Here is a 27,421-nt window from a genome sequence, read left to right as displayed (position 1 = left end):
GGCGTTTCTATTTAATCAACACACGGCTCAGAAATCACCGTCTAAACGGATGGATACTACGAACCGACCTGCCCTGCCTGCAGTAGCTGTGCTCTCGTGGACAAGCCGGAAGCTCCTGGCCGCGTTCATTCACATGGAATACTATGCATCCAAACAGTGGCGCAGGGCCAGGCGGCATTAATGGCTTATTTCCACTAAATCGTATCAGCAATCTGCTCCCCGGGATCCCTAATTCACAGCCAGGGTGTGGTACTCGCCGCTAGGATGTTTATTGGCTTTGTACTTCTTTTGAAGCCTAAAGCCGAGCCCAGTCTCCAGGCCAGCGAGGTTATTACACATACTGACTAAGGCCCCGGGGGCAGAAGGGGGAAAGAACGGGGAGCCGGGGGGTGCTGTCCAACCTCCTCCAAGCTTCCCCTCCTACATCTCCAATCACATCCACCTCCCACTCCATGGTTCCCTCCCCGCTGCACCCCGGCTTTGCCTCAGCCCAGACCGGGTTTGCACGGGGTGCGCGGTGCAGGCCTCCATCTGGAGCTGCGGGAGACGCACCCTTTCCAGATAGAAGCCCCTTACCAGGCGAGAGGACACGAGACGACGGCTGCGGGCCCCGGGGGCGTCGGGAAGCGTGTCCGCCTGCCCCCGCGGTCCTCGAGGCTTGAGCGGCGCTCTGGATCGCAGAGCTGGCCGCGTCTCCCAAACTTCCCCCGGCTCCCACAGCGCCGCCGCCCCCTCAGCCCACCCGGCTGCTAGCTAGGCTCTCTCGGACGCTGAGTCTTGCTGGATCCGCCCCTGGGGCGGAGCTAGGGCACCGAGGGGGTGGGGTGGGGTGGGGGACAGGGAGAGAGGCGGAGCGATGGGCGAGGGGCGGGGCGAGGGGTGGGACAGGGCGGAGCCGCTCCGGGGGCGGAGCCGCTCCGGGGGCGGAGCCGCTCCGGGGGCGGAGCCGCTCCGGGGGCGGAGCCGCTCCGGGGGCGGAGCCGCTCCGGGGGCGGAGCCGCTCCGGGGGCGGAGCCGCTCCGGGGGCGGAGCCGGATGCGGGGCGGGACGGGCCGAGGGGCGGGGCCGCGGGCGCAGGCGTGGGGCTGCAGCACGTGGGAGGGCGCTGGCAGGGCTGGCCGCCGCGTTCTTGAGCTCTGGTCTCCGCGGCAAGGCCCACTCTCGGCTCCCGGGCCCGGAGACTCCACCGCCCGCCTGCCGCACCCACAGGCCGGAGGACCACGCGCCCGCTGCTGCCGGCCTCCCGGCGTGCCCATGATCACCCTGTGCCTTTCGGCTGTGCGAGGCCTCCACAGGTACTCCGGTGGGCGGGTTAACCTTGACCGTGGGCAGGGTGGGGTCGTCTGTCCGCGAATGCCGTGGGGCCTGGTGCAGCCTTCCTGAATCCCTACGATGCTCCTGGGACTGCCCCTTCCCTCCGCCTGCTTGGAGGACTCCGGAGGGACACCTGGCGCAGCAACCTGGGGCCACCTTTCCCTCCCCGCTTCCCTCTGGAGGCTATCCTTTCCCTTTGTTTGGGATTGCCTCAGCCGCAGTCCATAAGAATAGTGGTTCACAAACCCAACCCAAAATGAATACCAAAAGAAAGACCGACGTTCCCTTCAGAACTGCAGACCTGATATAGCAAGTGCCACAGCTGTGGGCTCGGAAATAAAGCATTTTCATATGCACCTCATGCACATGTTAGCGTATCGGGCGTTTAATGTACACCCGGGACCGTTTTGATTTTGATACTTATTTCCATCCTTGCTTTCTAACTTCATTTTTATTTTCTTCCTTCCCATAAAACATTCGGCCTCTTACCCTGGCAAATGGACTTGGCCCAGAATTGTTGCTTGTCCACAGTTTGGGGCAGCCTAGGCTGCTGCTTTGAATTGCTTCCTAGCGCCGCTCTAACCACACCCCTCTGCTACAGACCAGTAGCAAAATGGTGAGGGAATTAAATTCTTTGCACGGATATACCAGCTTTCGGGAAACAATGCCACCACTCCCCCCCCCCCCCCCCCCCCCGTTGCCAAATCTGCCCTACACTGAAATTTCAAGCGAGACTTCATCGGGGAAAAAAGAACTTTGTGGTTTTTGTAGATGTGCACAAAACTACTTTGAACCATCAGCATTTCTGCTTTCCATAGTTTTCTATTGTGCCTTGCCACTCATCTGCGTGGATCTTTGTGTTCCTTAGTCCTTGCAGTTCTTGTGCACCCAGGGGACAATAGTGATTCTGAAGAGTTCTTGTCATGACTGTGACCATTATTTGGGCTGGATTTGTTGTTGTAGTTGTAGTTTTTTTGGTTTCCTTGGCTGTTACTGGTATTGCTGTCAAATGAAGCTGTTCCTAGAAATGGAGGTCTTCACTTAGAAAGCAAGAAGAGAGAATAAATTTCCATTATAAGGCAAGTAGCTCTCTTCTCTAACTTTTTAATATCGGGACCCCTTTACCTTTCAAAAATTGCTGGAAACCTAGGAACATTAGTTTCGATTTATATCTGCCCATAGTTAACCATATAATATTAAAACTGGAACAATTTTAAAGGATTAGTGTGTTTATCAAATAGTAATAAATACATTACATGCATATCTATCAGTGGATGCTGGAGTGACTTAATACAAAATAGCTTGATATAAACCTCTACATTTAATCTGTTTCTCTATTTTATTTTGGTTTAAGAAGGAAAATCTTGTGTCATATTCATATGTAGTTGGAAAGAGAATATTTTAATCGCTTCCTAAGGTAGCCATGGGCAGTCTTTGATATCACACCAAAGTTGGACAGATGGTGGTTTTTACAGGATGGGTTGCAGAGTGGAATTGGAAGTGCGTACCACTGTGCTCTTCTTACTCTGCTACATTGAAATCCATTTGGTGTATCTTACATTTTAAATGGAGAGTGTACTCCGCCTAATTTTGTAACATCAATCACAGTTCATTTGGAAATTAGTGGCTGTGTTTTGTAGTTCTTCTGATGCTGACATACTTTGTTATATACTATCCAATGATCACATTCCTCTGTAGCATGAATCTTAAAAGTTCTTATTAATAAAATCAAACCTGAGGCCAGTTATTGGGGTGAAATGCTGGAAGATCAGAGAGACAGAACAAGCCACAGCTAACCTCACCTGGCCAGCTTCTCAGCTGGTCTTGTTTCCTCAGACTGGAAGTTTCTGTGTCCTCATCCCAATGGCTCTCAGCTGAACTGTGCTGCTAGAAAGCCTGAAAGCTTAACCAGCCAAATGCTTAACCAGCCAAATGTTTCTAGTTTCTAGTCCTCATGCCTTATATACCTTTCTGCTTTCTACCACCACTCCCTGGGATTAAAGGTTCGTTTTCTGAGATTAAAGGCGTGAGTCACCATGCTTGGCTGTATCCTTGAACACATGGATTTCTTACTCTGGAATGCTAGGATTAAAGAGGCATGTGCTACCACTGCCTATCCTCCATGTTTAATATTGTGGCTGCTCTGTCTCTGACCCCAGATAAGTTTATTAGCATGCACAATATTTGGGGGAATACAATACCACATTCCTCAATGTTATCATCTACTTTATTAGAAGTCTTCAGATATTCACTGTAGCAGATAGGATTCTCCAAAATTCTAGTTTTCATTTGAAAGCTGGAATTTTTTTTTTTTTTTTTTTTTTTTTTTTTTTTTTTTTTTTTTTGGTTTTTCGAGACAGGGTTTCTCTGTGTAGCTTTGCGCCTTTCCTGGAACTCACTTTGGAGACCAGGCTGGCCTCGAACTCACAGAGATCCGCCTGGCTCTGCCTCCCGAGTGCTGGGATTAAAGGCGTGCGCCACCACCGCCCGGCGAAAGCTGGAATTTTTTAATATTTATTTATTTTATGTGTATGGTGCTCTATCTTCTGCATGTACACTTGCATGCCAGAAGAGGGCATCAGATCCTTTTATAGATGGCTATGAGCCACCATGTGGTTGCTGGGAATTGAACTCAGGACCTCTTCAAGAGCTGCTGATGCTCTTAACCGCTAAGCCATCTCTCCAGCCCGAAAGCTGGAATTTTATTAGAGATCTATATTCTCATATTTTTTCTTGAAGTGACAGTCTCACTTTGTTACATTTCTGGGGATTTTTTTTTTTTTATCTGAGACAGGGTCTTGCTATATAAAGGCTATGCTGGCCTTGAGTTCATGTTCCTCTTGTCTCAGCTTCCCAGTTGCTGAGATGACAAGCACGAGCCATCTCACCCACCTCCTAGTATTCTGTCAAATATTTAAGTCAAAATAACGTGGAATTTTTGAGTGCTGGGCATTGAACCCAGAGCCTCACACTGACTGGGCAAGCAGAATCATTCTGATTTGTTTGTCATTAAAAATTATATATATATATATATATATATATATATATATATATATATATGTATACACACACACACACACACACACACACACACACACACATCTCCAAGTGATGGTGGCATTCAGGAGGCAGAAGCAGGCGAATCTCGAGCTCAAGGCCAGCCTGGTCTACAAAGTAAGTTCCAGGACAGCCAGAGCTGTTACACAGAGAAACCCTGTCTTGAGAAACCAAAAAAAAAATTTAAAAAAAAAATAGTATTATAATCAGGCATAGTAGCACATTTCTGTAATCTGAGCATTGGAGACCGGTCAATAGGATCAAGAGTTGAAGGCCAGCCCAGGGTACATTGCAAGACCCAGTTGCAAAAAATTTGACTTAATTTCTAAAAAAATTTAAAGGATATTCCATGAAAAGAAAGGGAGGGGAAAAAAGATATTTTGACTCACAGTTCATTCACCTTCACAAATGCTTTGATTTGAGCAGCCAGTTCCTCTGAAACACCATTGTACTTGGGTGTTCAGAAGTATACTGTATGTGTGCCTGGCCATATGTATACACTGAAGGGTTGAAAGTTTAAAATAATATTTGTAGGCAGAGTTTCTCTGTGTCCCAGCAGTGGTTCCCAAATAATCACACAGAGACTTATTATTAATTTTAAATGATTGGCTGATAGCTTAGGCTTGTCTCCAGCTAGCCCTTACAACTTAAATTAACTCATTTCTTTTTTCCTTTTTCTTTCTTTCTTTCTTTTTTTTTTTTTTTTTTGTTTTTTTGTTTTTTTGAGACAGGATTTCTCTGTGTAGCTTTGGAGCCTGTCCTGGAGCTCACTCTGTAGACCAGGCTGGCCTCCATTTCACAGAGATCCACCTGCCTCTGCTTCCTGAGTGCTGGGATTGAAGGCATGCACCACCACCACCCAGCAAATTAGCCCATTTCTATTAATCTGTGTGCTATTCTGAGGTTCATTTACCTCATCTATGAACTTCCCATGTTGCTCCTTCTGCATCTGGCTTGAGACTCCTCAGACTCCCACCCTTCTTCCCAGCATTCTCTCTGCCCCGGAAATCCTGCCTAGCTATCGACCTGTCCTCTTTATAAAAACAATGAGAGCAACACATTTTCAGTGTACAGAAGGATTATTCCACAGCAAATATTTAGTGCCTCAGCAAGGGTATCCTGCAGTGCAACTGGGATTTCTTTTTAACGTGTGTGGCCTTGAGTTTGTCTACCAATGGCAGTGATAGTTTTGAGGGCAAAGATGGCAACAGTTTACCCACCATTGCTTTTCATCATCACTGCAAATGTCTGTATGGCAAAATCAGTGTGCTTCAGTATTAGCAAGATTCTTAACCTCATGCTCTCCCTGGCCTGATCAGCCCTGTGACCTTAACATATACACTCTAAGTGTGGAGAACTGCTTATGTATTGTATCCAGATGCTTCCATTCATGTGAAGAAAGAAAGAAAGAAATAGGTAAAATGCCATAAAATTGTTATCTTGTTAGAAGCTAGTAATATGCCAGTATGGTGGTACATGTCTGTTATCTCAGCGTGTGATAGACTGAGGCAGGAAGATTGTGAGTTCAAGGCTATCCTGGGTCTCAGAGTGAGACCCTGCCTCAAAAGAAGAGGCAGGGATTTGTGGGGGACTTTTAGTAATCTACTTAGATTTTTATTTGATTGAGTTAGGTTTTCCTGTTGGCAGAGCAGCTATATGCTGTTCACATGACAGCTTGGCAGGCTGGTTGAGTATGAGTTCTATTCCTTGGGAATAAACAGGCCAGGACCCTGAAGATTAGATTGTAGATTGTAGTTGCTGTTAATCAAGCACATACTTCTGTCCACTGTATCACATCTCCTATCTTTGATATTTATTTATTTATTTATTTATCTATTTATTTATTTATTTTGAGACTGAGTCTCACTATGTAACTCAGTCTGGCCTTGAATTTGCTCAGTAGCCCAGGATGGCCTGAAGCTTAGCACTTAGCATTCTCCTATCTCTTCCTCTATTCCAGTGCTAGGAGTACATTTATGCACTACTGTGCCAATCTTTAATGTTCGTAATAATCAGTCTTTATTTCAAACCTTTATTTTCTTAGGGTAAGGTCTAAGAAATAGAATTTGTAAACCAAAGAACATACATCACTGTTAGGCCTGTGGTCCTTACTGCATTCTTTTCTAAAAATGTATAGACTGGGGACATGGCTAAAAGGTCAAGTGCTTGCCATGAGGCGCTGAGCTTGGTCCACAGCACTCATGTAAAGGCTAAGCTCAGGGAAGAGCGGCTGTAATGCCAGCACTGGGCAGGAGGGGGCGTTGCAGTTGGAGGGAAACAGGTGGATCTCAGAGCTCCAGGGCCAGCCAGTCTAGCTGAATCAGTGAGTTTCAGTTTCACTGAGAGACCCTGCCTCAAACACCACAGCAAAGAGCAAGAGGTGTCCAACATTGGCTTTTGGCCTCCACAGCCACAGGAGTGCACATACAAACACATACACCTTTATATACCTCCCCCCCAAAAAAAAACAAGTTATAACAAACCATTAGAACATATAAATGTGGTCTCTCTGCACTTTTACTAACATCTCAGCATTTAAGTATTTTTTTTGTCCTTACCACTTTGGTAAGTGGAAGCTTCTCATCATAATTTGTATTTCCCAGCACTCGGGAGGCAGAGGCAGGCAGATCTCTGTGAGTTCGAGGCCAGCCTGGTCTACAGAGTGAGTTCCAGGAAAGGCGCAAAGCTACACAGAGAAACCCTGTCTCAAAAAACCAAAAAAAGAAAAAAAATAATAATTTGCATTTCCTTATATTTCTTTTGTGAATTATTAGGTGAATATAATTTCTTGGCAAATTCAGGACTGTGGTATAGAAACAGACAAGGTAATTTGTTTTCTAGTATAAAAAGATTGTATGAAAAAAATCTTAGAGTCAAAATATAGTTATTCATAAATTCAATAATTTTTTTTACATATCTGATTGTAATTAAATAAAATTGAGATTGTATCCCTAAGTCTAACACATATTAACCTCCACAATTTTAGGACAGCAGTGACAAGGGTAAAAAATTGTTCAATAAAGAAAGGATTTGAAGGTACAGTTATCAAAAAGCTAAACCTAGATTATTTGTCAAAAACATAAATAAAAAGTTACAAATGGGGATTTTTGTTGTGATGTCTTTTCACTGCTGACCTTGGTCAAAAAACTCTGTTACTTTTTCAAACTTACATATAATCTTTGGGTTCAAACAAACTTCTGTGGGAAGGACCACATATATTAAAGATGCCACGAGCCAAGGAAATGAATGTGCATCTCGTGAAGGTTTCCATGCCAAGGTGTGTGTTGCAAAGGGCATCTAGACCTTGGGAGTCTGGATCCAGCATGCCTGAGTTTGTGTGCTGGCTCTGTCACCAGGCAGCACTGTGATCTCAGGCTAACATGCTTGTCTGTGACTGTTTCCCTCATCAGTAAATTGACAACTGACTAGATGCTGTCTTTAGACAGCAAACATTTGAGGGGGTTATTAGGTTCCACAGTCTCCTGTATCTGAGAATACAGCAGTGAACAGAGCAGACAGAAATCTTATCTTGGGGGGGATTTACCTTATATAAGGAGAAAAACAAAGAAAATATGTAGCATATTAGATAGAAAAACCACATTTTCTATTTGTAGAGCAGAAAAGAGGGATATTTGGTATTGATGGGCATGAAATTGTACATAATAAGCAGGTAAGGCCTAGACAGAAGGTGACAGTTGAGCAATGATCCAAGAGAAATGGGATTGTGCTGTGGAAATACAAGGAAACTGAAAGAAACAACAATGTGGCTGCTGTGCTGGAGAAAGTGACTGAGCCCATTGTGACTAGGGTGGAGTTAATGTCAGGCTGTACGCGGGAGAGAAGATGAGGAAAATATATTCATGTTTCAGATTCAGAGATGATAAATGTAAGGCCTTTGGGAGATTACCCGGCTAGATCCATCCATTCCTGTTGCCACAGTGGTGCTTTGTAACTGTCTTTCCAGGAACAACAATACGTGTTTGAGATTGTGAACTAACCTTTGCAGTGGTTGGGCGGTTTTTCTGGTCTTGACTTGTTTGTACACCTACCGTGTGTGTTGAGTCGGCAGCTCTGCTTAGTCTCACGTCATCAGGGAGCTAAGATGGCTGCTGCGGGGATCTGCCTCTCATTGGGACGATCTCTCATCCAGCAGGGATCCATGACAGAGCTGCCATATGCCAGGCCTGTGTAATGGGGAAATGAAACACTGTCAGCTCTGTCACATTCTGCCAGCTAAAGCAAGTCCCACCGCCAGAGCAGATTCAAGAAACAGGAAAAGGAGTCTCTCAGTCTCTCTCTCTCTGTTTTTCTCAAGACAGGGTTTCTCTGTGTAGCCCTGGCTGTCCTGAAACTCACTCTGTAGACCAGGCTAGCCTCAAACTCACAGAGATCCACCTGCTTCTGCCTCACGATTGTTGGGATTAAAGGCGTGCTCCACCGTCGCCTAGCTAGGGACTCTCTCTCTTGATTGGAAAGGCAGCAAGCTCACATTGTAGGTGGCATGAATGTCTTAGTGTAGCAAAAATTAAGTCCATTTTTAGCAACAGTCCACCATTTTGTCACATAACAAAATTTAATTGAATATTAGTTATTATTTTTATGTCTGGAGTTGACTGTTCTTTATTTTAGAAGCTTTTGAATTGGGACTATTGAGAGCCCCTGGTAAATACTTCAATTTGGGTTTTTTTGTTTTTGTTTGTTGTTTACTTTGAGATTTGAGATTATTGCTTCATTTTCCATTTTTGCTTTTGATCTACAAAACTTTAAAATTTTGAATGGATCGGGTATAGTATTCTTTTCCTTTATGATCTGTCTTTGATCCCATACCTAGAAAGCTCTTCTCCACTCCAAGATAATAAATTCTTCGAATCATTTTCAACTCTCTAATATTTTTAATCTTAAATTTTTTTTTGTTATTTTATGTCTGTGTATTGCATATGTCACACAGGGTGGTATAACCCAAGGAGGACAGAAGAGAGTGTCAGATCCCCTAGAGCTAGAGTTACAGGAGGTTGTGAGCTGCCCAGGGTGGGTACTGAGATCTAAACTCCAGTCCTTGAGAAGATCGGCAAGTGCCCGGAACTGTTGAGCCATCTCTCTACCCCCTACTTTTTACCTTTTGTTTTATTCATTTACATCGTGTATCTGTCATAAGTGTCTTAGTTAGGGTGACTGTTGCTGTGATGAAACACCATGACCAAAGGAACCTGGGGAGGGAAGGGTTTATTCAGCTTATGCTTCCACATCACAGGTCATCATCAAAGGAAGTCAGGACAGGAACTCAAGCAGAGCAGGAACCTGGAGGCAGGAGCTGATGCAGAGGCCGTGGAAGAGTGCTGCTTACTGGCTTGCTTCCCCATAGTCTGCTCAGCCTGGCGTGGCACCATCCGCAGTGGGCTAGGCCCTCCCACATCAATCACTAATTAAGAAAATGCCCCACAGACTTGCCTATGGCCCAATTTTATGGAGGCATTTTCTCAATTGAGGCTTCCTCTTCGCTGATGATTCTAGCTATGTGTCAGTGGACATAAAACTGGCCAGTGTAACTGAACCCTTGTTACCTTGACAAACAAACACAACACTTTTCAATTAGAATCTTTCCTTTCTCATTTATGCCCAGGTAGCACATTAATATTATTATCACAATATAAAACATAAATAACTTCAAAAGACCCACAGTCCTTACAGATTCAAACACATTAAAAGTTCAGTCTCTTTAAAATATCCAATGCCTTTAAAAATTCAAAATCTCTCAGCTATGGGCTCCTGTATGCTTTGAGATACTTGATTACAATGTTCAGCGTCTAGGATTCACCCACAATCTTCTGGGCTCCTCCAAAGGGCTTGGGTCACTTTTCCGGCTCTGCCCTCTGCAGCACACACAGCTTGTCTTCTAGGTCCAGGCAGGCTCCGCTCCACTGCTCTTGGCTATCCTTGGTCATCCCATGGTACTGGCATCTACAAACTGCTGAGGTCTTTGGGGCAACTGGGCTGCAATTTCACCAGTAACCTCTCCTGGGCCCTCTTTATGGTGCCAAGCCTCAACTTCTCTGCATGACCCCTTCAGTCTTGGGCCTTGAACTGCTACTGAGGTGTTATTTTCACCATTGGCCTCTCCTGGCCTCTCCCAGTGCCAAGCTTCAGCTGCTCTCCATGACCCCTTCATGCCTTCAAAACTAAGCACCACCTGGGTGACACTTACATTACCAAGTTCAGCTGCCAATGCAAGGTACAACCTTGACCACCTCTGGAACACAGCTTCTGTGTGCTGACTCCGAGGAAACACTTCCCAGAAGATTTCACCTCAATGATACTGGTCTCCTCTTCATCACACCTCCTTCTTCAGCCCCAGCTGACCAGAACCACAGTGTCTAACTCAAAATAACAAATGGCTCCAATAGTGTTTGAACTTCCCTCTGAAACATCAGAAGCCAAGCCTTCATCTTCTACATTGCCCTCAACATTCTCATCCTCCAGGCTTCTACAGAACAGCTTCCACTGAGCCCTCAACACAGCAGTACCCCCCTATCCTGGTACCATTTTGTCTTAGTCAGGGTTTCTGTTGCTGCGATGAAACACCATGACCAAAGCAACTGGAGAAGGGTTTATTCAGCTTACACTTCCACATCACAGTTCATCGTCACAGGAAGTCTAAAACCAGCCAGTGTAATAAGAGTTGACTTTCTTTTCTTTTGAAACGTGAGTCTCACTGTGTAGACTAGTCTGCTCTCAAATTTGCAGCAGTCATCCTGCCCTGGCCCCTGCCCCAGCCTACTGGGATAATAGGAGGATCCACCACAGCTGGCTTGAAGACTGGCATTTTAAGAAGACTTCCAATCATTAATTAAAACCAAAGGAAGTCAATAAAGAATGTAAAGTAGGAAAGGCGCTCCAACTCACAAAGTGATGCTTCTGACTTGCATAGAAGCTCCTATCTCCCCACTCTGATTATCCCTTCCTCCTACTTGGCATTAAAAAGGGAACCCTGATCTTTCAGGTCACACTGAGCTGGTGGTGGTTGTTTTGTTTATGTGTATGGATGTTTTGCCTCAGTGTACATGCAGAAGTGTATACAGTGCCTGTGGAAGCCCAAAGAGGCTGTTGGATACCATGGAACTGGAGTTACAGGTGGTAGTGAGCCTTCGTGTGGGTGCTGGGAATCAAACCGAGTACTTTGAAAGAGCAGCCATTGTTCTTAACCATTGAGCCATCTCTCCAGCCCCTGAGCTGGGTGGAGTATTTCTGATAGTTAATCCCGTTTGAAGGCAAGATGAAGAGGAACAATGTATTTGTTCTATATCATGGGCAGAGTTGCAGGGACTGAAATAGCCACAACTTTCTGGTAAATCCTGCTTTATTTTGTTTTTCAAGACAGGGTGCCACCACCACCCAACTGAACCCTGCTTTCTTTTTTTTTTTTTTTTTTTTTTTTTTTTTTGGTTTTTCGAGACAGGGTTTCTCTGTGTAGCTTTGCGCCTTTCCTGGGACTCACTTGGTAGCCCAGGCTGGCCTCGAACTCACAGAGATCCGCCTGGCTCTGCCTCCCGAGTGCTGGGATTAAAGGCGTGCGCCACCACCGCCCGGCGAACCCTGCTTTCTAAAAATGCATAATACCCATACTCCTAGGGCTGCATAGTTAGACTTTATTATAAACTTTATTTAGCAGTCTTTTAAATTCTCATAGGAGCCGGGTGGTGGTGGCACACACCTTTAATCCCAGCACTCAAAAAGCAGAGGCAGGCGGATCTCTGTGAGTTGGAGGCCAGCCTGGTCTACAGATCGAGATGCAGGACAGGCACCAAAACTACACAGAGAAACCCTGTCTCGAAAAAAACAAAACAATACAAAAATTCTCATAGGAATTCTTTGTAGTGCCTCATAGTCCTCTTTGTCAGGGTACAAAAAAGAGAAGCATCTATTTGAAAAAGAAATACTTGAATCATTAGGTTGTATTAATTGATTTAACAACTCCTTTCTAAGGTCTCACAGTTGTAGTTGCTGTTTTAACTCTTTGGCTCTTTGCTCTTTTTGGGGGGCCCGCCATCCAGCTCCCAAATAAATACACGGTGACTTATTCTTACTTATTAATGCCTGGCCTTAGCTTGACTTATTTCTAGCCAGCTTTTGTTAAGTTAAATTATCCCATCTACCTTTTGCCTCTGGGCTTTTATCTTTCTCTATTCTCTGTACTTTACTTCTTACTCCATAGCTTGCTGTGTAGCTGGGTGGCTGGCCCTTGGAGTCCTTCTCTCCTCCTTTTCTCACTCCTCAATCTTCTCTTCCCAGATTTTTCCTATTTATTTTCTCGGCCTGCCAGTCCCCATTTATCCTTTATCCTGTTTAGCTATTGGACGTTTAGCTCTTCACTAGACCAATCAGGTGTTTTAGACAGGCAAAGTAACACAGCTTCATAGAGCTAAACAAATGCAATGTAAAAGAATGCAACACATCTTTGCATCATTAAACAAATATTCCATAGCAGGAACAAATACAACAAATCTTAAAATAATATTCCACAACACACAGTCACTTGATCACTCAAGAGGTATTTGCTGAACTATTAGATTGTTTATTCTCACTATTGCCTTGTCCTAAGTTAATTTTACTACATTTCCCTGTAGACCTGATCTTATTCCATGGTTCTTTATCCTGATGTAACCATTTTTTTTTTCCAAGTCAGAAGCCTGGAAGTTGAAACTAGGGAGATAGCTCAGTGTAAGAGCACATACTGCTCTTGGAGAGAACCTGAGTTTAGTACCCAGCACCCACATCCAGCACTTCACAATCCTCTGAACTCCAGCTCCGGGCAATCTGACGCCCTCTTCTGGCCTCCAAGGTGCACAAAACCACATGTACACACATACACATACTTAAAAATAAAAATTTTTAAATCTAAAAAGGCAGCTGAGCATGCTGGTGCACACCTTTAAACCCAGCACTGGGGAGGCAGAGGCAACAGGACCTCTGTGACTTTGAGGCCAGCCTGGTCTTCATATTAAATTCCAGGCCAACTAGTATGACAGTAATAACCTGTCTCCATTACAAAACAGAAATGAACCATCTCTTTTTCCTCTGTCTCTTTTGCTTTCCCACTAACCAAGTCTTCCCATTCTTTCTCTTTCTTCTTCTGCTGGTTTGAAATGAGACCAGCCTTGGGTTTGGCTCTCCACCAGTGCCTTCCTTTGAAGACAGAGGCCTTGAGGAAAAGCAAGGGTGGCATGTCACCCTTTGATGTTAAAACTCTCACACAGTCTAGCGTCCTCCTAGTGTCCCAGGCTTCTCTCTCAGGACTCAGGGTCTCATCTAGAAAGTTCATGTCTTCAGCACACAGCCTAGAATTGAGACATGCCAATCCTTATCTAAAACATTATTTCTCATACTACCTTAGAACCTAACACTTATCATTTTGTCTTTAATTTTAAAGAAATATATACAAAATTCAAGTGCATATTCAATATGTTCAAAAGAATTAAAAGCCAGCCATAGTGGCACATACCTTTAATCCCAGCACTTGAGAGGCAGAGGCAGGTGGGTGTCTGTGAGTTTCGGGGCATCCAGGACTATGTAGACCCTGTCTCAAAGAAGAAGGAAAATGTGCCTTTACATACAAAACCATATTTCTGGTACCTTTAAGTCCCTTCCCTGCCTCTCCTCATCCATGTCCCTTTTTGTGGTAACCCCTGCCCCAAGCTTTGCTTTTATATCCTCTTTATACATACACTGCAAATGCCTGTTGCCCTAAACTACCTGTGATTTAGTTTCACTTGGTGGAACTGGTTTCATGTTTCCACAGTGTGACACTTCAGAAGTTCATCCATTTTCTTGTTCGTGGGTATTTAGGTTGTTGCTTTTTTTTTTAAAGCTGGAATGTATGCACTTTCTCAACTGACCCCCCCCCTTTTATTTTCTAAAGTGATTATATTAATTCTCTCTTCTCCCTACACAGTGTTTATGAATGGCCATTAGCCCACCACCATAAGCCACTCTTGATGGTATAGAGTTTTGCCAGTGAGCACTAGGCACCTATATACATTTACTCTTGAGTCTTAGCATGTTTTCATCTTTGTCCTTTGTACATTATACCTATTCATATCTATATTATTCAGGGTTCTCTAGAGGAACAGAGAATATTTATATAAAGTGGATTTATTAGAGTGGCTTACAGGCTGTGGCCCAGCTCATCCAACAGTACTCTCCTAATGGGAAGTCCAAGAATCCAGTAATTGTTCAGTCCATGAGGATGGATGTTTCAGCTGGTCTTCACCGGAACCCAAAGAAGTAGGCTCTAATACCAGTGAAGGAATGCCCTAGCAACAGTATAGATGAACTTGCCAATAAGAGTGAGGGCAAGCAGGCAAAAAGCAAAGGCTTCTTTCTTCCCATTCTTTATATAGGCTGCCCCAAGGTGTGGCCCAGATTTGGGTGGGCCTTCTTACCTCAGAAGATCTGGGTTTAGGATGGGTTTTCCTACTTCAAATAATCCAATCAAGAAAAGTCCTCACAGGTGTGCCCAGCTGCTTGCGTTTCTAGTTAATTCCAGACGTAGTCAAGTTGACAACCAAGTATAGCCATCATAATACCTTTTACCTATTTGCTATTGGACTTTTGTCCTTCCTCCCCCCCCCCTTTCATTCAGTAAGATCACACGATGTTTATTATGGTCTTGTGCCACTGTGCCCAGATTTGATACACTATTTTTATATTGAATGTAAGCACTGTTTATATAGTCTATAAATTCTACCCCTCACTTGTTTTACAGTATTCAAAAGATCTATTTATAAGATCTCTGATTAGTATGTGTTGCTGAGCTAAATTTTGGGGAAAAACTTTAGACAAGGCAAAAACTGTCTCTGCCCTCTCTTTACTCACGGTGTCAAAGAGTAAATAGAGCTCTAAGATAGATTATGAGAGATGCTGTTGGTCTTAGCTTAGCTTGCACTCTTTGGGGTGAATTATTCTGACTACTATTAAATTCAGTCCCTCTGAATCCTGTAAGGACTTCAGTAGCCCAAGCATTACTTATCCTAATGGTTGATAGTTTCTGAGATCAGGAACCCAGTTTTTTGTTGTTCACTTTGATATGTCTAACATTTAGCATGGTATTATTGTATAGTAGATGCTGAATAAATGTTTTTATTAAATGGATAAGTGAAAAGATAGCATCAGCAATAGTAACTGAAGATTCAGTATTCCCTGCTTATGTCTAAAGAGTACAGACCTAGATTTGACGAATGTTATTGACAATTTAGATATAAGTGAGCATAACTGAGTAGGCAGGAGATATTTTAAACTCTGTTTGAAATGACTGGTTTTAAATTTGTTTAAGCAAAATGCCAGTTGCTAAGGGAAGTTACTGTCTAAGTGTTAATTAGCCAGTAGAATCCTAGTTGCGTACTTCTGAACATGGAGTGGAGTGATCCGCAGTAGTCAGCTAACTGTCGGGGGCTATGCTCAAGCAGCAGATACAGAGGAATCTTGAGTGTATACTCGGGTGGTCACAAGGCAGAGGTGAAGCCATAAATGACAAGTGGGAACTTTGTCATATTCTGTAGTCATCCTTGGAGGCATTCAAGGTCACGGGGTCCCTTCCAGGCCCAGGCGATAGCTCTGTAAAGCAGTAGTCTAATTAATGATTTTCCAGAAGCAAAGTTTTTCTAAATATGTTGGCCTGGATAGGAAAGAAGTGCCAGTCTGTGAAATACTGGGTCAGAAGCAATCAAGCGGAGAAGGAGCAGAAGGCAAGCCTCTCTTGGACAGGCCTGGGGTCAGCTCATGGCAGGGGAGCCAGACTCTCCGGACATTTATGACTCAAGAGGTACTTGAGATTGAGGACACACACGTCCCTGAACGTTCCTGAAAGAGGTAACATTCTGTTGGTCACATTAAGAAGTAGTGGCATGCTGTTTCACTTACGTGGTGGAAAAAGTACCCAGCCCAAGTACACCATGATAGTAAGATCATATCTAGGAACACATCTCCTACCTGCTGCATTAAATCCAGCTCCTTGTGCCAAAAGTACTACCCTCTTAACAGCATGTTTTTAGCCGAAGAGAAATAAAAACATGAAAATCAGAATTGGAATAGCAGAAAGATCCAGCCAGCCAGCCCTGGTCAGAAAGGTGTGTAAAACTGCTCATCAGAAATGCTTCATATCAGCACTGCAGTGCTGTCAAGTTCCAGAGGTGGTGGATGACGAAGATGATAACTTCATATCAGCACTCAAGTGCTGTCAAGTTCCAGAGGTGGTGGATGATCGAAGATAATTGGTTGCAACTGTGCGTAAACTCCAGCACTTCATTCTCTTGTTCCATGAACCTTAGCTTGGTACAGCTGACTGTGCAAGGGACTGTGCACATGGGCCCTGTTTGGAAAAACTGAGATTGGCATCATTCACTTCCTGAAGTTGACTCTTCCTTCTCAAACATGTCTACTCTCACAATGCACTTGTATTTACCAACCTAAAATTATGCGGGAAAATGAATGAAAATAGCCAGGTAAGTTGGCACATACCTGTAATCCCAGAATTCAGGAAGCTGAAGTAGAAGGATTACCACACATTGGAGGCTAGCCTGGAGCTACATAGCAAGATCCTGCCTTGATAAATAAATAAATATACGAAAGTAAAAGGAGAAAACTATTAAAGACAAAAAAAAAAAAAAAAAAAAAAAAAAAAAAAAAGGAAAGAACACCAAGTCAGTGTGGGCTTTCTGGAAAATAGGGCAAAGGAAAACATAATAGATGAACTACTGGGGACTAGAGAGATGGCCCAGTGGTTAGGAGCCCTTGCTGCTCTTCCCGAGGACTGGAGTTCTGTTGCCAGCACGCACATTAGGTGCTCACAAGTGCCTGTAAGTTCAGCATCAGAGAATCTGATGCCCTCTTCTGCCTCTCGGGGCATCTGCATAGCAGTGGCTTACACACACACAAAAAATACATCTTTCAATAATCATCGGAAGTGTTTTTTCTAAGCACTGTTTCAGAGAAAGATGTATCCTGCAGACCCATAATGTAGGTAAATTGAGCAATGTAACGAATAACAGCCTACGGAATAATACTATGCGGTAAATGTACAAGTAGACTTCACAGGGCTAATTCTTAGCTTGTTTTTATTTTGCTTGTTAAAAGGCAAAGGAAACAGCATAGTAAGGGTGAAAAACAACGTACTTAAATAGTTAGAATATAAATGTGAAGATGATAAATCCCTAGAGGGTGGTAGAGAAATTGATACGGCGAGTCAAGGGAGAGGAGTCACTTCCAAGATAGAAATAGGGATTAGCAAGTGATTTATGTGTTGCAGCTGGGCTTTGAAGGACACGGAATTTGGACATGTAAAGACCAGTGTTCTCTAATCCCTTGTTTACCAGAACTTAAAAATAGCACAGTGGGTAAGAAGGCAGTGAATGGCTACTCAGAACTGAGGAAAATCGGCTAAGGAAGTGGTGTGCTGTGCTGCAGCCCCTGTGGTCTGGGGAGGCCCCATACCTGCTGTCTCATTGAGTCTACCACGGAGTGAATGTTAATGCCTCCTACAATCTTTGTAAAGCTTGGAGGAGTTAGTGTGTTGAAAATAGAGATCACAGTGTTTGATATCAAACATTGTAATTTACAACTTCCTTTCATTCGAGGCAAAAGAAGAGGAATACTAAGGACCTGGATAATTAAATACCTGCATGTGATAATGAAAGGGACCAGTGGTAGAGCCCATGCTTAGCATGGGCAAGACCCTGGGTTCCATTACCTACACCTTAAAAAGAAGCTATGAAGCTGTATCAGTGAGGGGAAGGATGACTACTGGTGACGTTAGAGGAGAAATAAGGATCAGCGTTCTAGATCTGCACTCATGTAGACCCCAGTCTGATAAAGAGATTGTGACTAGTGTTCATTGTGAGGTCTTGTTTTTCTGCTAAGTAAGCTACCCCGTAAGAGCAGAATGGCACTTGGACAGCACCAGGAGAACGCTCTTAAAACCCTGTGTAGTTTGCAGTTGGCAGATCGATGTGGCTGCCAAGAACATAGTAGGGGAAGGGTGGTTAATAAATACCAAGTCTAGGCTGTCAGCCACCAAATGGAACAGTTTCCAGCCTGAGCTGACTGGTCTCCATGTAATATCACACTGACTTCCAGAGTAGGTAAGTTTACAGCTGCGCTCACCTCTGAGCACTCTTCCCGGGCTCCTTTTCCAATGACCTGCGCCTGAGTGATGGATTTTCTCAGTTGCTGTGTGTGCCTCCCACTGACTTCTTTCCTTAGCTATGTTCACACTCCAGCTTCCACATCCCATTGCTCTGGAGCCCTCCTTCCATCCAACTGCTACTCATTTCTTTTCTCTCTGCTAGGCCAGAGTCCTCTGTTGCTGTACACACGTGGTTTGAATGTGGAATGTTCCCATGTGTCGCTGTGCTTGGACACTTGGTCCCCAGCTAAGGCACTCTTTTAGAAGTTGTGGAATCTTTAGGGGGTAGAGCCTTGCTGAGAGAAGCTCTAGAGGATGGATGTTGGGATTTTATAGCCTGGCCCTGCTTCCTGTCCACTCTGACCAGTCACCTGATGCTCCTGCTGCCACACCTACCAGGCCATGACAGGCTGCATTCCCTTGACTGTGGGCCCTAAGCAAGCCCTTCTTCCCTTAAGTTGCTTCTGGTCAAGTATTTGATCATCACAAAAGTAACTAATCCACATCCGTATTCTCTTAGGTGACCCAGTCCTTTTGCAGAATTATATATTTTCAGATGTCAGAATTTCTCTTTCTTACTCTCAGGTTCCTATCTCCAGTTCTATGCCACCACACTGGGGCCAGCAAGATGATCTGGGCAGTGAAAGTGCTTGCCACCTAACTGACTCAAATCCAGTCTCCAGAACCCACAGTTGAAGGAAAGCGCTGACTCTGTCTTAGTAGAGTTTACTACTGCTGTGAAGAGACACCATGACCATGGCAACTCTTACAAAAAAAATATGTAATTGAGGGGGCTCGCTTGCAGTTCAGAGGTTCAGTCCATCATGGCAGGGAGCATGGCGGCATGTAGGTAGGCATGGTGCTGGAGAAATAGCCAAGTGTCCCACATCTTGCAGGCAACAGGAAGTTGACTGACTGTCACTCTGAGGAAAGCTTGAGAAAAAGAAACCTCAGTGCCCGCCCCCTAGTGACATACTTCCTCCAACAAGACCACACTTCCTAATAGTGCCACTCCCTTTGGAGGCCATTTTCTTTTAAACTACCACAGACTTGCAAACACCTACACACACACACACACACACACACACACACACACACACACACACACACAGTAATAATAGATAAGAAATCTTTAAATCACACACACACACACACACAGTAATAATAGATAAGAAATCTTTAAATTGCCACGCTTGCACACCCCAGTCTCTCATAGGCACCTGATCACAAAATAATCACATCTGACACTTACTAGTCATCCCCCATAGCGCACGTCACTTGCCATCCCACCCAAACTAGAAACTCTGTAGCATTTCGACTTTTACAAAGTCCTGCCACTTTTTTTAGTCATTTGAATATTTCTTGAATCTAATATTTTTTTCTACTGCTGCTCCTTTTAATTTTTGTTGTTTATCTAGATTACTGTAATTTGCTAGAGGGTCTCTCTTGTCCTTTAAAATCAGCTACCAGAGTGCTTAGCAGAGTACAGTTCCTTCTCAGGTCCTCACCAAAGGTTTTCTGCTTGTGTGCTTCCTTGTTGGGAATAGGCTGGCCTGAAACTGGAGAGATGGCTCAGAGGTTAAGAGTACTGACTGGTCTTCCAGAGGTCCTGAGTTCAATTCCCAGCAACCACATGGTGGCTCACAACCATCTATAATGAGATCTGGTGCCCTCTTCTGGCCTGCAGGCATATATGCAGGCAGAATACTATATACATAATAAATAAATAAAATCTTTAAAAAAAAAAAAAATCCCAGGCTCTCTAGCCTCCAAGTACTGAGAGTACAGGCTGAGCTGCGGGGGCCAGCTTATCCACACAATCAGCTTAAGCTCTCTAGCATGATAGTACAAGATCCCCCACAGGTGCTACAGACTTAGCTCAGGTCTGTGCTCATTTTTACCTCCTGAGTTCTGGATGCCCACTACACTTCTCACTTGGACATTGCTGGCATCACCAACCTGATACACTGGAAATTAATGCACCCCTCCCACCCCACCCCCAGATCCTGTGCTTTCGTACCCACCACCACCCCAAAAGGGAAAGAAAGGCCTGTTCTAACCTCTTTAGGAATTCCAGCTTGGTGACTGGCACTATGGCGTGTCCCTGTGAAGCAGAAACCTCTTCATCTCCGATTTCCCCTCTCCTCTGTCCTTCATAGCATCTTACCATGTGTGCTGCTGTAGGCAGTAGATCGGACGAGGCTTGCAGTTCCCCAACTGGGATACTCTGTTGGGAACCCAAATCTTGGTGTGGAGAAAGTTATACAGCATGTTCGGATTGAAAGAGGCAGCTTAGCGATGGCTGAGGTTCAGACTCAGGAATGAGATTGCCTCACTCAGCTCCCATGTGCTGCTCACTTCGCGGTGTGTCTTCAGTGTTTCCCACCTCGGTTTCTTCATCTGCAGAGTGAAAATCAATTGAGATAATGAATGGAAGCACTTAGCATGAGCATTCAGGAAGTAAACTGCCATGGACTCATTTAAGTAGGTGCTTTCCTTCGGTCTGAATGCATCTTCCAAATCTAAAAGAGCTGTGTTAGGTAATTAGTCGTCTTTCATCTTTGTTGGGAAGGTTCTTTTTATAGGCTACTTTTTGTCTTTTATTGGTCAGGAAACTTCCCTGCTTTAAAGAGTAGGCTTTTAAAGTATAAGCCATCAAACTATCTAAAATCACTTTTATCATCTGAAGGTCAGTTTGCTGAGGTTCTCCGTGTGCTATAGAAGTGGCAGGGGTCATGGCCACCCTCATTTCCCACATTGACGCGTGTACATGAGGACGGTGGTTCCTAGGGTTCACTGTGCCAGACCAGCCCTCTGATTGTGTCCCGGCCTGTCTACCAACAAGAAACACATGAGGATGAAACGAAGTAGCAAGCGCTGAAGATGTGTCGGGTGAATGGCGCCTTAGAGAGCAGTACTGGAAAGGCGGTGGTGTGACTGACCGGATACTTCAATGCTTAGCTGCGTCCACGCTGGGGCAAGCTGTTGAATCTCCATGCTCCCAGTTTCATCTGATCTGAAATGGTGGTAATAGTAAGGTCTGTGTCGGTGTTGTTGGGAGAATTCAGTTTATATAAGGTTTTCATAGTGCCTGCTACACAAATATTTGACATTCTTCTTCCTGTTCATAGCGGGGATAGCAGGAGTTGGCTGCACAGAAGCAGCAGCAAGAGAAGCTGGTAACTAAATGAAGCAGCCTGCTGGCTCTTTGATTTCCACACTCACAAGCTTGAGACATGTCACCACGTCGATATTATTTGAATCTCCCTAACAGTCCGTTTCCAGTATGCTCTGCACTCTCTCCGCAGTAAAAGAAGATGCTTAAGTCTGGGCTGAGAGTTCCTCGAGACCTGGCATTACTGGCCACCATCCTAAAGTAAAGGATTTGAACCAGCTGGTTGCTATGCGTCCTTCTCATTGTGAGCTGTGACTCTTCACCTGCTGGTCCTTCTATTTTTTCTTCTTACTGAGTTCTAGTTTACTCTTTAGGGGTTTCCCAATTGTGTCTTTGAATAGCTCGTCAGTTTGTGTATGCTTATTTGGAGTTCATACATTTTCTGAGCACCTAAGTCTAGAATAGCAACTAGAACTAGGAACATGAATAATTAAATATATTTTAGGTGAGATTGAGTGTGTTCCGGATGGTATGGCTGTGACTAAATACATTTAAATGTATTAAAACTTTTTATTGGGGTGAATATGTTTAAAGTACATTGTATGCAGGTGGGTATGAAGTGCTCAGCCAATAAAAATATTCAGATAAATACAGAAAGAAAACAAATTTTCTATCAGAAATTATGTAATGCACCTCCCCACCAGGCTTCAAGATTGTCAGCTCCTGACTTATCTTTTTCATATATCACAGTTTTGTTTTTTTAAGCAAATTACCACTATATTATTTTCACCATAACTATTTTGGTCTGTAGCTCTAAGAAAGAAAATAGTTTTTCATGACCACATAACCACATTGCCATTGCCACATGTGAAAACAAACACTTATTAGCAATTGAATCCATATTGAAAAGCAATTCAGCAATCAAATACTCACACATAGATGAAATAATCAAAAGCCATCAATGTGTAAGTAATGCACAGGAGGAGGAGAATTAGTCTCCTGAGTAATTACCAAGGATTTCAATTCCGAAAAGTGTACCCCAAGTGCCAATTAAATGTGCCAGCAGCAATTCATTCATGTGGAGTGGCTTTCCTGAGGTAGGCTGCATGCCCTGGACAGGCCTTGCCTGATGAATTATTAAAGGACATTTTACTGACAGAGCAGCGCTTGCTCTGCCGCTCTGTGGTCAGGGCCACTTACCGACCTCACAGCACTTAAATCTTTCCGTGTTTGTTTACACTGACTGTCTGGAGCCTGTGATCAAGTCTGTGTGATACACAGAATAAAGGAAGTCAGGCTGGTCTCCTGTTGCTTTTTCTTCTTAGAACCTGAGTTTTTCTGTTCATTACAATTTTGTAATATGAACTAATATGAAAGTTCTCTTTTTCCAGCAACAACTATCTGTCATATTTTCTTGCATCTCGTAGTCTCATGACCACATGTAGTTTCTAACATTTTTTTATTCTCATAGTTTTTTTTTTTTTTTTGGTTTTTCGAGACAGGGTTTCTCTGTGTAGCTTTGTGCCTGTCCTGGAACTCACTTGGTAGCCCAGGCTGGCCTCGAACTCACAGAGATCCACCTGGCTCTGCCTCCCGAGTGCTGGGATTAAAGGCGTGCGCCACCACCGCCCGGCTATTCTCATAGTTTTTAAAAAAAGATAGTTTCAAAGAATCTCTTTTCATTTATTTATAATATAATGAAGGTTGGAAACAAACTTTACTACATTACAAATCTAAACTTATGTTACTTTTAAAATATCACCTATTTTTTTTAAATAAAAATCAACTTTTAAAAGGAGGGATTGAAGTTCACCATTGTTCATTCCTACAGAAATAGATGTGTAATGTGTTCTCCGTACAAGTCCTGCCGGAAGAGGGAGTCATCCCCACTGGTATAGCAGGTAGAGCAGACCAAGGGAGGGACGGAGTCGGGGGAAAACCAAAACTGGCTAGGGGTACAGCTCAGTGGTGGAAAGCTTGCCTAGTGCACGCAGGCCTTGGTTCAATCCCTGGCACTTCAAAGACAAAGAAAAAGAAGACAGTTGCAGTATCCATTCTAGTCAGAGAATGTGAATGTACTCTTGTTAGAACAAAGGAATGCATGCTGGCAAGAGAATGTGCCTAGGCATTGAGGACGCATGCCTGTGAGCAGGAGGATCTCACCCAGGCTAGAGATCCAGACACTGTCTCCTGTCACTAACAGACAGACAGAAAAAACATGGGACAGTGCTCTTGGGTACATCAGGCAGTCAAGGCTTCTCAGAACAAATGCCAGGATTGTGGTGTATTTGTCTTGTGAGTGGTTGTTTGCCTTGTCACCTTGGCCAGAGAACTTTGGAACTCAACGTTTTCATGGTTTTTCTCTAGCACTGCCTGCAGTTTTACCCAGTCTACCAACAGTTCCTCTCCTGTGCCAGCAGGTGGAAGCAGGAGCTGGGGAATGGCCTTGCTCTTCTATGTGTGTCCCTCTGTTCTGCAACTCCACCCCTCCTGGCACTGTGCTGATGGAGTCTGCACTCCGTCCCTGGTCTCCATCCCTGGTCTCCGCAGTTTCTCACGGCTGCATCACTCGCCTGACTTGGTGATTTGGTCTGAGCTTAGGAGTCATTCTAAGATGGCCATGTAGGTTTTCGTCTCTTGTCTGTGTTGGCTGACTGTCATTGCAAAGCACACGCTGTGTGTAGAGTACTTTCTTCTACATTTGCCAAGAAATACAGAAACAATTGTGACAGGGACTACATTCCCAGGAAGCTTACATTGTAGTAGAATTAGAAGGAAAGCGGGTTCCTCCCCTGAGCTGAGCAGCAGCAGATCAGGCACCTTCTCTGGTATATCTCCAGCAGAACAGTGGCTGGCCGACTGCATGCCGACCACGGTTTGGTGTTCACACAGGCAGGAATTCATTTAACCGCAGATACTGCACCAGATACTGTACATAGGTGATTTAATTTTAACGCGAGGTTTTTTCTTTTCTAAAAGAAAAAAATGGAAATAATCTTTAAGAGAAGGATCCTTTAATTTAAAATTTTCACTACCAAGTATATAGGTCAAGTAAGCAACAGACATACAGATCCTAAACCATCACGGAATTTTCAGTTAGGAGAAGCCAGTGTGAGTAACATTTCCTAACTTAGAAGACCCTCTACAAATGCTGTTCACAATGAAACCGTGATGCTATAGATCAGTTCTGATAGCTGTTTATCCACAGAACACGATAACAAAATTATCATTTGATACAAGTGATGTAAAAGGAGAGAACCAAATTCTGGGGTTCTGCCTATAGAGTGAGAGAGACAAACCAGTTTCTTGTAAGATTTAGCAGCTACCACCTTTTGGGACTTAAAGAAATATACCTATTTTACGTGTTCATGTATGCATTTAGGAGCTTGAGGAGTTCTGGAGAGGTGTTTAATCCCCTGGAACTAGAGTTACAATTGTGAACCACCATATATGGGTGCTAGGGACTGGATCCAGGTTCTCTGTAAGAATAGTAGGCACTTTTTTTTTTTTTTTTTTTTTGAGACAGGGTATCTCTGTGTAGCTTTGCGCCTTTCCTGGATCTCACTCTGTAGACCAGGCTGGCCTTGAACTCACAGAGATCCGCCTGTCTCTGCCTCCCGAGTGCTGGGATTAAAGGCGTGTGCCATCACTGCCCGGCACACAGTAGGCACTCTTAACCACAGAGCCATCTCTCCAGCCCAACTTTTAGTAAGGCCCAGGTTGTCCATCATCACAATCCACTATATATCCAAAATGTCCAACTCAATGAAAAGATGTTCATCCCCGTCATTAGCTTGCTGGAAGATCTCTTAGAGGGCCTCTGCTAAGTCTCTTCCGTTTGGTGCTTTGAGAAAGAGGTGCTGCATCCTGCAAGTGCATCTTTCAGGTGGTTTATTGATTACCTAAGAACCCCGACAGACGCTCTGGGAAAGAGAGAGAGCTTGCACAGGGCAGCTGTCCAAGTGGGCCCGGCTGGAGTTGTTTCACCCTTAGGAAATGGGTGGCTGAAGGCTGCCCAGCCCAACACAGCCTGTTTTTCAGGACCGGATGGAAGTTAAAGTGGGACACTCCTCCTCAGTCCTGGCAGCGATCCCTCGGGAATGGTAGAGATAAGACATCAGACAAACAGTGTATGTCTCCACTCTGTAGCTTACTGCTCTCTCCCTGTTTAAATGTGGGGAAGTGCCCTGGTGAGAAGTTTGACCTTTTCCCTCTGGGGGCTGTAGTTGCAGCTTGAATAGAGCAGAGTCAGGAGTGTAGCTCCACACCTGCTCTGTGACCTGAGCACATTACTGTACTTGTCTGTCCTGCAAAATACAGTTGATAATACCTGCCTTTGGCTTGGTGGGGGAGTTAAATAAGAAAGTGCTTATAAACCTATAGCATAGTGTTTGTCTCCTCATAAGCACTGGCGTTGATGGTGCACACCAGCCGTCCATGTGACCAGTTTCTAGCTCAGATGCCTAGGTGGAGAGGAGCCAATGGAGGCGGAAATTCTTGAGGACGATGGACCTTCATAGTTGGTACACCTTTGAGGTGTCTGTGGGTGTACAGCTGTGACTTGAGATCCAGGTGCAGGCTATTGATATGCAGTAGGTAGTTGTGGGTGGTCCCCAAAGCCCTGAGACAGGAGGGAGTAAGATGAAGAGACACCAAGTTGAGCATCAGCGGGGTGAAGGGAGAGATGCCATGAAAAGGACAGAGCTGGGGTTGGGGATTCAGCTCAGTGGTAGAGTGCTTGCCTAGCAAGCACAAGGCCCTGGGTTTGGGTCTTCAGAGCAGTGTTTGCGCATGCACGGATAAAGGGACCAGGGCTGCATGCACGGATAAAGGGGCCAGGGCTGGAGCGTGGGTACGGCCCCCTCCCAGCGCTGCACCTCGATAGTTAAACAAAGACGGTAATAACTGTTTTTAAAGAGAAAAGTGAAGAGAATCTGGAAAGACCGGAAAAGCTGCTTTCACCAGGGCACTTCTAGACGGGGAGCCAGAGCCGGTGAGAGACTGGAGGGACTGGACGTGGGAGTGTGGGGGCGTAAAGGCCGAACCCCATCAACTGACTTCTTTCAAAACAGATGGAAAAAAGATAGAAATGGGTACTTTGTCATGCTTAATAACTCAGAAACGAAACAGAAATGGCCTTTCTGCACATTAAATCCTCAGAGTAAAAAAAGAACTTTATCAAAAGCTATTTTTAATGAAACATAGCTGTGTTTATTGGTAGAATTTGACTTGGGCCAAGGCATTCAATTCTAGATCCAGAACATTCTGTTTATTAAATACTTCAGTTCTAAACCAAATAAAAAGATCCTTAAGTGAACAAGGAGGTTCACTATTGGAACAGTGGTGACTAGATGCTCACCAATGAGGGCTGTAACTTTGCACGTGGAGGCTTGGGCGTGCAGGGCGGGTGAGCACTCCTGCACAGGATTCCTGGGGGCAGCAGTCCATTCACTCTTCACATCCTGCACGTCAAGGCTGCATTGCCATCACCAGGTGCTCAGAGCTTTGCATGATATTCTCTGGAGTCACGTGCTCATGGAACTACCAGGGTGTAAATAATAGAAGAAGGGTATTGAACAAATAAGCCTAAGAAACATTTGAATTTCTTAATTTTTATTTGCATGTATGTGTCTATTAGTGTGAGCATGTGCCATGTGAGTATGAGTGTCATCTGAGGCCAGAAGAGGTCATTCAGTCCCATGGGGTTGGAGTTGAAAGTCATTGTTAGGGCTAGGAACTGAACTTGGGTCCTCAGGAAGAAC

The 27,421-nt window shown here is 44.3% G+C and overlaps 2 protein-coding genes across 4 annotated transcripts in view; one reads left to right on the top strand and one right to left on the bottom strand.

Annotated features, from left to right (window-relative positions):
• The window catches only part of Sgtb (small glutamine rich tetratricopeptide repeat co-chaperone beta), a 40,539-nt gene extending 39,751 nt beyond the window's left edge, over positions 1-788 (bottom strand). Inside the window, exon 1 of one of the 3 annotated variants that reach the window (XM_052743425.1) lies at positions 553-788. Coding sequence is in view for 1 of the 3 variants with exons in the window: in XM_052743423.1 (XP_052599383.1) it covers positions 69-129 (61 nt within the window). In the remaining 2 variants the exon portion in view is untranslated. Of the gene's footprint in view, positions 1-68; positions 227-552 lie in introns of those variants that run through there. The other 2 variants (XM_052743424.1, XM_052743423.1) reach the window with 2 other exon arrangements.
• A 279-nt stretch (positions 789-1,067) lies between these two features.
• Nln (neurolysin) overlaps positions 1,068-27,421 on the top strand; it is a 101,233-nt gene continuing 74,879 nt past the window's right edge. Inside the window, exon 1 of the mRNA XM_052743413.1 lies at positions 1,068-1,295. Within this exon, the coding sequence (XP_052599373.1) occupies positions 1,255-1,295 (41 nt within the window). The 5' untranslated portion in view covers positions 1,068-1,254. The remainder of the gene's footprint in view (positions 1,296-27,421) is intronic.

Source organism: Peromyscus californicus, unplaced genomic scaffold (genome assembly GCF_007827085.1).
Source record: "Peromyscus californicus insignis strain IS unplaced genomic scaffold, ASM782708v3 Scaffold_18__1_contigs__length_77618521, whole genome shotgun sequence".
NCBI lineage: Eukaryota > Metazoa > Chordata > Mammalia > Rodentia > Cricetidae > Peromyscus > Peromyscus californicus.
The sequence above is the reverse complement of the archived record's forward strand: the minus strand, read 5'-3'. Positions and strand labels throughout refer to the sequence as shown.